Genomic DNA, 10,484 nt, shown 5'->3' with positions numbered 1-10,484 from the left:
TACGTGTCCGAGTCCCGTCAAGTTCCTGTGATTGCACCTTCATCCTCGGTAACGCCACCTACTTTGAAACCAGCTAAAAAACCAACTCGAGGTAAAAAGGTAACTTCAGATAAGAAAAATTCTAGAGAACCGAAAAAAAACTGGCGTGCCGGAAAAGATTTCCGCCAAACTGACGGTTGAACCAAGAGACGCCAACAGAGAACGACAAACCATGAAACGAATGGTTTCGATCAAGAGCCACGTTGTTGACGGCAACCAGCAGCTTCGGCAATCCTCTGCAGAGAAACCTGGTTCAGAGTTGGACGAACGAGTAGTCCAATACGAACATCGAGTAACTCATGAGATTTAAGTCCGTAATCATGATCACCTGCCAATGAGGCTGGCATATTTTTTTATATGAAATGTTAAATATTAAGTTTAGTTATCTAAGACCGTTGTCTGAATACATCTGAATAGACGAAATGGGTATCGATTTTTTTTCATTCCTGGGCAGCTAACTGTTTCAATCTCTGGTTATGATGACTTTCGAAGTAAACAGAACTTCAACACTTAATACATTTTTTTCATACTTTATTCAGCGTTGCTATTTAATTTAATTTTGTGTTGAAATAAAAGAAAACTTACGTTCCTATAGTTGTATTCCATATGTATAATGATTTTGTGTTGGATTCCGTGCTTGGTTGTAGATGCGCAAAATACGATACCAGCTGGATTCTTTTATAAAGAAGCTGGGAAGAAACAGATGCGAACTTTTATTTTGCAATCTTCTTTTAATGTAGATAAGTATCGTTTTTTCTTTCATCCGTGTTATGGTATACCTTCCATAACATTCCAACGATATCTAATCCATGTTTCGTGTGGTGGATCATTTGCATTTTCCAAGTTTCGACCAACATTTTTAATATTTTTGTTTCAGAAATTTGGTTTTCTTTCTTCCATGAGCCCAAATCCATCTTTGCTATGTAGTCAATCATTTTTGCTTAGTGTTGATCTCGTCACTATACTAAATTTATTTTACTGCACTTCATGTCTTCTACTGGTAAAGAGTTTTATAATTCCTTCCTCTTTCAGAATATTGGTTGTATTTCGACAAATGTAATTATTATTAACACTTGTGTTGATAACTCCTTTTTGAATTACAAGTTTTTTTTTTTGTAAATAAGAAATTTAATCTTTTTTTCTTCAATACATCCTTTGCCACTCAGATTTCTTTTCCTTCTGTTCGGTTTGAGTAATTGTTACACTTTCTCTTTTCGGCACTAGTTTGATTAAATCATTCTCGCAAATACAAATCACACTCAATAATTGCAAATATTATGCACTTTTCTGCTCGACTCAGCGAAAATAAAACTTCATGTCTCTTTATTAAAAATAACCATAAATGTTACTAAGGAAAAATGGTTTCGTAAGAATCACTCTATTTTTTGTATTTTTGAATTTTATCTTCTACCTAATTATTCTTCGTGTTTAGTACTTTCCTTTCGAATGAAGATTGATTCGCAAAGGATACAACACAATATTTAATTCCTACTACTTATAACCTATTATGATAATGATGCGAAGAAAAAGGTCTGCTAGGTCTGCTGACTCTAAAAATTAATATTGATTGGTGAAAGTGGACAACAAGTTTTAATTTTTTGCTATGTGGGAGAGTAAATCATAAACCTATACATTAATAAATAAAATTACAGCTTTCTTGCACTTGCTAAATTGAGGACAATTAGATTGGAAAAAAAATGATGAATGTCACACGTAAAATGAAAAATTTCAGTGTGTTTATAATAAAACAAAAATAAACTACCTTTTGAGTCCAATTCTTTTCACTTTAAAATTGTAATTTAATATAAAAATGATAGCTAACTTGCTAAAACACGAGTTTTCCAAATTTCTATTTCGGGTAAATTATAAAGTCTGTTGGTACCTTTTACTAGCTTGTTATGCTTGTTTTATATTTTTCTCTGATTTGTTGTTACTAAATAAATAAAAATATAAACGTTTTATACAAATTTCCGATCATCTCGGAAGCACTAAAATCCTACTGCTTAGTAGCTCCAAATAACTTTGGAGCCTTATCTAAAATTAATTCCGTGTCTAATATCAGAATCCCATCTGCAGCGAACCCATGCCATTCTTATCTTTTTTCCGATAAATGGCTCATGTTTCATTTTCATTTAGCGATCATCAATATTCTATCTCCTTAAACGTTCGACCTCTTTTCCTTCAACTTTTCGAAATTCATGGACCGTTCAGTGTTTTTTTTTTTTCATCTAAATCTGGAATTGCCTTAGAAAACATAATCCTCGCCGGCCATGTCAATGGCCCATCGGAATTTTTCCCGCTGAGTTTTGTTGAATATCTTTTCAATTGGAACATCAAACTTCTTACACCTGTTTATAGGATAAAAAAAAGATTAGAAGAATTATCAACGAGAAGTTATACACTGTTATTTAAATTTTCTAATAACATTTATCGTGTGAGAACCAAGTATGCGTAGAATTAATAAGATCGGAAACTTACCAGGCGACAGATATTCTAGGATCGAGATAGTTAAGCTTAGAGGTGCCAAGAGCGATAGTTTTGTTTTCGTCCCTATCCGTTTCTTGCAGTTCGAGCTTCTTCAGTTGTTCCTTAAGGCGCTCAAGTTGTTTACTTTTCTTTTCGTGAGCCGCCTTGTCTCGTGAAACCTTCTTCAGATCCTATTGGTTTACAAATAAAACATAAATAAATGATTTGTGCATCAAATGTTTCCGGAAGTAAAGTACCTTCAATTCTTTCTGGCATTCATTTACGGCATCACGTTTAGCTTCGATCTTATCTTTCAAATTTTGCATACTTTTATCGTGGGATTTTGGGACAGCCCGTTGATGGTTACACAAGATGGCCACGGCCCGATTGGCTCTATTGTACGCCAACAGTTTCTCCGGCACTGTCATTTCCGGATCGGTTAATTCGGCTAGCTGATTTTGCAGAGTGAAGGAAGCGTTGAATGTACGGAACACTTTGGCAGTTAACCCTAAGAAAATAAAAACAGTAATTTAGTATGCGGATAACGAATTAGTTTAGTGTTCTGCTATTTACCTTCCATAAGCTCTCGTAAATGTTCATTCATGACTGTAGTGTTGAGGCGATCGAATAAATCGTCGCCGTCTTTTTTGTTTTCCTTGAATAGTTCCAAATTTTTGAATACTCTTTTTTCGACCTCTACTTCATTGTAGTAGCGGATTGAATCTTTACCAAGAAAATCGAACACGACCACGTTCTCTTTTCCGTTCAGTTCTTTGTGCAGTTCAATGTGCTCCACGCGAAGCGAACAGCAACCGACAGTATCCGCCTGATCCTCGTCCTTCTCGTTACCTGCTCTCAGCGCTAATTTATCGATAAAGTACAGAGCAACGGCTCGTTGCCTTATGCGCATTTCCTTGCTCTTCCATTCTTCACGATAGGTGTTACGAATTTTATCAATATGCTTCAATAACCGACGGGCAGTCTCATACTTTTGCCAATCCTTCTCTCCCTTAAGTTTGGAACTGGGGTTCAACATCACATACTTGACCTGTCCTTGGACGTTTTCTGTCCACGAGGCCAGCCAAGATACCGAGTTGTCATGACGAACCTCTTTCCACCGATGACCCTCAGGAGCCTGTGGGAAAACGCTTTCCTTACCACAATTTATGATAACGTCTTCCGGCATAACACGTCTTTTGACCAAACCCATTTTTGGATGCTCACCGCGTCCACGGAACAATCCCGGTGGCTCAATGCGGAAGTTACCGATCTTTTCTTTATGACCATCGATGATGCAGAACCCATATTCTTTGACCATTTCTTCATTTTTCTCTTTCAGAGCAGCCTTCTCTTCCTTGGTACGGTTTCTGTTAGCCTCGGAAATTTCTGCAAAATATTTGTGCATGTACCTAAAGTTGCACTTGCTGAGATCCTTAATCGTTTCACGCTCCTTTTGGGTCATTGATTTGCGCCAATCTTTGAAAAAGTTATCATTGAACGCATCCTTTCCTGTGTAGTCGTGTTCCAACATCTTGGCATAAAAACCAGCAATTTCTTCGGCATCTTGCGACAATTTCATTACTTTTCCATCATATTCGAACTTGATGTTATCTGGTAATGGATCATATGGCGGCGCAAAGACAGGGCCCTTGTGTTCCAAAGTATTCCATTTAACGCCATCTTCACGCTTTTCCTCCTCCCACCTGAAACAAGTTAGTGAATATAAGGTTTTGATTTAAACAAAAACACTAAAGCCTCGTCCACACGAGGAGACAGTGGTTTTTTTTTCTCAAGGGATTTTAAGCAACAATGGCTTATTCATCCCGAGAGGAGACAGTTGGTCTCAATGTCCCCCATTTTATTCGATTGACACTGAGGCAGTCTCATGTTTCCAACAACAACAGACATTTTATTCCTCTGACTTTTTTTAAATAAGCCTGATTTTGTCAGATTTGTCTGAACTGAAAATATGGAGTGACGACCAAAAAAAAGGTCCACTTCGAACGAAATTTCCATATCCGGTTTTTATTTCATCAGTCCTTGATTTTTGAAAAACAAATTTTGGCAACCCTGGTTGGATGTAATCAATGCATATCTAGAAAAAAATGAATAAGAAATTCTGTACCTTCTTTTACGATGACTCAACAGGACACTTGAATAGAATTGTTTTCTGAACTGGACAACCGTTAAACTGATAGTTCTCTTTGAAAGTAAATTGACTTTTTTAATGAAGAAAAACGTTGGAGACAACATAAAAACAAAAATCGCTCGAAGTATTAAATAACATTTTACGGAAAAGCCGAACAACACATGGAAATTCAATGGCTTCGATAAATGTCACTTTTAATCTACAATACTGCTAAAATAGCAAACGGTGGTGAACATTAGAACTAATCAAATAAACATCCAGCTTAGACACCAACCACCAATCTGACTGAAATATTCAAGAGCAAGGTAAGTCAACGAAAAGGTGGAGTCCTAAGCAGTTATTTTTGATATTTCTCATGCACACTTGCTGATGCGTACGGATGAGAAAGGGATGAAAATTGCCTCTAAATGCCACTGCAAAATCCGGGAAAACATAATCGTTTTAACACAAACAAGTAAAAATGATGAGTAAAAAAAAGTTTAGAAACGTATTCCACCTAAAAGACAAAATTCTGTTTGCTAATATGGAAAATAAAAAATAAGCTTTTGAAAATCAGTAGAAGATTCTCGTACCTTGTAAGTCTTCTTGTAAAAAAATCGATATTTTTTAAATTAATGCAATATTCTAACTAATGCAGTTATGGTTCACAAATGAGTATGCGTTCAAAAATATGTCACTCTTTGTTTGTTAAGTTATCCTTAATAGTTTTGCTTAAAAATATCTGACCAGCTTAACCCCTTTCATTTATCCTCGTAAAATTACTTACCATTTCCAAACCTCTTGTTGCTCTTCCTCCTTTTTCTTACGCCCACCTTTGGTCGGACTGCTTACTTCTTTTTTCACCTCGGTTTTTACCTGTACATAAAAAGACAGCAAAAATAAAAAATTAAAGGAAATCGATTAAATTGATATCGTGATGAAAATTGTTTAACGATCTTGTGATTTTTTTTAAGATGTGATATTCTTACCTTTGTTTTCGCCACTACTTTGTTCTTCTCCTTTTTAATCTTTTTCTTTGCCGCACCGTAATCTTCTTCATCGTCATCATCCAGATCTTCCTCAGCGGCACGCTTCTTTTTCTTCTTTTCCTTCTTGTCCTTTTTCTCAGTCTTTATCTTCTTCTTCTTATGGCTACCGTCAAAATCGTCATCATCGTCTTTCTTCTTACGCTTCGACAATGGAACGTCATCTTCAGAGTCAGATTCCTGTTTGACCGGTGCCGAAATAGTGGATTGTTCTTGAGGCTCTTCTTCGCCATCCTCATCGTCACAGGCAGAATTAGCGAGTGGATCAAGCGCTTCCTCTTTAATAACGAACGGAGTTTCGTCGGGACGGAACTGGGACATAGAGTAGTCACATGAGCTGGCTTGAGATACATCAAACGTTTCTTCTTCCTTCTTGATTTCTTCATTATAATGGGTAGGTTCCTGGCTGTTTTCGGTGCCATTGGTCACCGGTTTATCATCGAATTCTCCTAATTTGATTTCAGGCTCTGGTTTGATGTCAGGCTCTAGTTTTATTTTATCCTTCTTCTCCCGATCCTTATCTTTGGACGACGATGAAGAATGTTTATCGCTGCGCTCCCGTTCCTTATCCCGATGTTTGTCTTTATCTTTGCTGCTGCTGCTACTGGAATGTTTGCTACTGCTACTGCTCTTGTGTTTATCCTTGTCCCGTTCCTTATCACGGGAAGATGAGCTGCTTTTGTGCTTGTCACGATCTTTTTCTTTGCTACTACCACTCGACTTTTCCTTGTCCCGATCCTTGCGATCCTTGTCCTTCTCACGATCCTTATCCTTCGAACGATCCTTATCCTTGTCTCGATCCTTTTCCTTTGATCGATCCTTATCCTTGTCCTTAGATCTGTCTTTTTCTTTTTCGCGATCTTTGTCTTTCGATCGCTCCTTATCTTTCTCCCGGTCGCGATCTTTGTCGCTTTTAGAACTTTTGTGCGAACTGCCATGACGATCACGTTCTTTATCCTTGCTGCTGCTGCTGCTGGATTTCTCCTTATCGCGATCCTTATCCCTAGGTAGATGGAAAGTGACACACAATTAAAAAACATGTTCAAATTTCAAAAACGCAAAATCTACTCACTTGGATGATGACGATGACGAGCTCTTATGCTTGTCGCTGCGATCCTTGTCCCTGTCACTGCTCCGATGTTTGTCTTTCTCCCGGTCGCGATCCTTATCTGAACTTCGATGTTTGTCCTTATCCCGTTCTCGGTCCTTGTCTCTGTGTTTGTCCTTACTGGAGCTTTTGTGACTTTTATGTCTGTCACTACTGCCACCACCACTCCCACTTCCTTCGGCAGAATGCCCATTGCTTACGCCATTCTCGGAGAATCCCCTTCCATCGCCGTTGACAGCCTTGGAATCCTGCGGAAGAACACGCGATAAAAGCTTGAATAAAGTTGAATATAACCAAATATTATCGGTTTTCAGACTTAACACTAGCGCCAAAAAAGGGTTGATGGGTTGTCATTCAAACTCAAGTTTATGCCATATTCGTTTCCATCTGGTGGCCAACCGGTTGTGCACCAACTGCTGTCATCTTCATATAAAAAAACGCGTTGACAGCACTTGGTGCACGACCGGTGTACCACCAGGATGAAAACGAATATGGCATAAGCAAGTTCATGGAATAAAACATTGCAGATTTTAGAATAAGTTAAAATTAAAACTTTGTTGAAAACGCCTCAATTCTGAATCTGAAAGGATGCATTTGGATGCAAGAAGCGCGATCAAGAGAAAACTGCAAGCAACCAATGCAATGAAGGTGAGTGATACTCCAACATACCACCATACGCTCTCTCTCAAGAATGATTTATTCTCACAACTGCGACACTTTAACCTAATACCTTTTAGAAATTTTGTATTTTTAATAAATAACATATTACAAATTATAGTAAAATACAGTTAATTACTTATATGTATGTCATTGGATTCTAGAAAAATGTGATTAAAACAGTTTAACTTTTATCCCTCGATCACGCTGAATAAAAGCGAGTTAACCTGTTTTTAAGTCGTAATAAGGCTGGAACAAATATCAGATTCTTTTTTCTCCCCTTTTCAAAATTTCAAAAAAAAAACCGAAGTGGGAATAAAAAAAATCAAATATCCGAAAGATTACAAGACCAAAAAACAAAAATTCTGGAAGATGCGAGTTATATCACCTTTTGTTTTATTGATTTTATTGAATTTTTCGATAAAAAATTACTTGATTTATAGGATTTGTGCAATGATACAGTGCATTTTTTTTTTTGCATACAAGCGTTCGTGTAATTTATTTGTTTTTCGCATTATTTTTTGTTCAACCCCTCCTCGCGATGTTCCAACTCTGAGTGACAAAATAAGGATTTTAAATTATTTCCGACATAATACATAGCAATACATTTAGGGTAAAATAAAGTTCTACAAATTTTAACATTGGGTTATTGTTCAAGTTAATGATTTGGGGCTAAATTTTAATTTACTTTCCAGCAAAAATTAAAATTTTTCAGGTCTGATTCTGGTTTGGTACGATAAAAAAGCTAGGGTTGTGAATCTGGTGTACAACCTAAGTCAAATTATGTGTACAAACAAATTTGCATTTTATTAAGTTCCTGGCTTATTGGCTGATATATTATTCTAATAAAATGTTTTTTTTTTAATTAAATCATTTATATTTCTTTCGAAGGATCGTTTGCTGGGAGGCCTAAGGAGCCGAGCGTTATTTTTCGTCTTTCAGACTGGAATCTTTTTCCTGGTTCACGATTCGATAGACTATGTATCATCATAAAATGTTGGATTAATTTTAGATCAACCGTGAATTTATATGTGCAATATGACCTGTATATAACAAACACCGATAGAAAGAAATTTAGAACAATAAACACTCTACAGAAATTTTTTAACGAATATTTTATTAACATAATATCGATGTTTAAATTAATGTACAGAAAATCAATTCAATGAAATATTCAGTACATGTACTTAATTTTATTTTTTTTTTTGTTTTTGTTTTTTTTTTCCGGGATTTTAAGCGTCTAGGGATTATTCATCCTTTGATTTTACAAATTATATTTTCCTAGATGATAAGGATGTTATGTGTAATTTAAGAAAAAAATACAACTAGGAGTTAACTAAAAGGCCTTTTTCTTTTAAAAGTTTTTTTTTTGTGCCGAGTGTATTCATTTCCAGGGTTAGTAGGAAAGGGGGGGAGAATTGTAAACAACTCGATGACCCCAAAATTTGACAAACTTATAACGCACAATAGCTAAAGGAAAAGAAGTCTCGTACTAAGCCAAAACCGTGCAAGTTACCAAATAGAACACACGAATGTTCTGCTTAAAAAGAGGCAAACACTTTACCGAGCCAGCAACCAAAGTGTTTGGCTGAGGAGAATTGAACTACCCAACTCTAAATATAATAGTATGCCTTTCCATTCCCTACCCGACTGAACCGACCACGGCACGTAACATTCATTTGAACATTTTTATTTTCCGAACTTAGCCGCGGCAAGCGCACATCACGATTCACACGAAATTTCCGTCAAGTCCAAATGAATTGCGAACAAGACCATCAGTTCAGTAGACTCACACCGCGATTCGAAACGAAATTCAAAAAAAAAACCCAAGCAGGCCATCATCAACCAGCTAACATCAGGCAGGACGGGCACACAAAGAGCGAAACAAATGCACAAGTACATGTACGATCAGCCTGATGTGTTTTATAATCAACCCCACGGTACACGGTCGAAAATGGAAAAATTTCGCTAAGTGTTGAAAAAAATTGGGACTTGTAATTTTTTTCGGGCCTAAAAAGTAACTTCACCCAATAAGGTAGAGATTTTTGTGAAACGAATTTTGGTTCTTGTTTCAGCCGAATCGGGCCACGCAAAATCAAGATATTAATTTTCAAACATTTTCCCTTTTCCGACGACGTGGGACTTAGTCTCCGGACGCCATTTTCTCTTATTAGTTTCGTTCGTACGTTCGCAGCACTGCTGGTTGAAATTTTCTCTAAGTCCCTAAACCAAAGCAGGCTTTGTGCGTTGCCGTGTCTTTGGCCTTTCTCCAATGTTAAAGAGTGAGCTGGGATTGGCAAAGTATTTTCTGGAACTTTACAATCTTCCATGGGGAAAATTTACTTACCTGGGAACTGGTCCCTTCAACCTCCACACTCATGGTGCCCTAGACCAGGTGATGTGGCCAATTTGATGGCCAGAAGACACACACGGTTTCGCTACGGCACGTAACAATATCACACACTGCAGCGAGCGAGCAGAATAATGTTACAAGTACCGTCCGTCGCCACTCAGTCAGTTTTCAGTCAGTCTGCCCGTCGACCCAACTCAACCGAACCGACACTGCACTTTGCTTTTTCTCAACAAGTCCGCACAGACTTGTCTTCTTTTCGTCTGATACCGATGTAGAACGAGAAGAAAACTTGAGCACACGTTTTATTCAAGCAGAAAACTTGTCAGCTTTAACAATCCGCGTCAATTGCACTTTTTAAAATTAAACTCTTCAATTCAATATATTCCTAAATTATGCTTTTACACTGATTTTTCCAGAATAAAAGTAAATCTGCGAAGCAACACCAGTTCAAATCGTCCACGAACCAAGCGAAAGCAAGCAAGAAGCTATTTCGGGTTACCATCAACTGCAAGTGTTCCTCTTTGTGATGTTGATGTGCGATTGACAGCTTCGTTTGACAAGCCGGTTTCGGTAAATCCGATTCTAATGGTTGAAGTCCGAGGTAAACTTGCGTTTTCGGGATGCCTGTCATTAGTTAGGCATACCTGTTAGTTAATTACTTTTACCTTATACCGTATTTTTTTTCAC

The 10,484-nt window shown here is 37.2% G+C and overlaps 1 protein-coding gene across 3 annotated transcripts; it reads right to left on the bottom strand.

Moving 5' to 3' along the window:
* Positions 1 to 569: 569 nt before the first annotated feature.
* LOC129743924 (DNA topoisomerase 1-like) lies at positions 570 to 10,284 on the bottom strand. 3 transcript variants are annotated; one of them, XM_055736166.1, is made up of 8 exons: positions 9,792 to 10,284; positions 6,752 to 7,035; positions 5,623 to 6,682; positions 5,421 to 5,509; positions 3,079 to 4,208; positions 2,763 to 3,013; positions 2,518 to 2,696; positions 570 to 2,387 (listed from the first exon to the last, which is right to left on the bottom strand). In XM_055736166.1, the coding sequence occupies exons 1-8, from the start codon at positions 9,822 to 9,824 to the stop codon at positions 2,285 to 2,287; spliced, it is 3,129 nt and encodes a 1,042-aa protein (XP_055592141.1). In that variant the 5' UTR covers positions 9,825 to 10,284; the 3' UTR covers positions 570 to 2,284. The 3 variants fall into 3 exon arrangements, with proteins under 3 accessions (XP_055592141.1, XP_055592148.1, XP_055592156.1); XM_055736173.1 differs by lacking the exon at positions 9,792 to 10,284 and adding an exon at positions 9,091 to 9,230; XM_055736181.1 differs by lacking the exons at positions 5,421 to 5,509; positions 5,623 to 6,682; positions 6,752 to 7,035; positions 9,792 to 10,284 and adding an exon at positions 4,631 to 4,991.
* Between the last annotated feature and the right edge of the window lie 200 nt (positions 10,285 to 10,484).

Source organism: Uranotaenia lowii, chromosome 1, assembly GCF_029784155.1.
Source record: "Uranotaenia lowii strain MFRU-FL chromosome 1, ASM2978415v1, whole genome shotgun sequence".
Taxonomy (NCBI): Eukaryota; Metazoa; Arthropoda; class Insecta; order Diptera; family Culicidae; genus Uranotaenia; species Uranotaenia lowii.
This window is presented reverse-complemented; position numbering and strand designations above follow the sequence as displayed.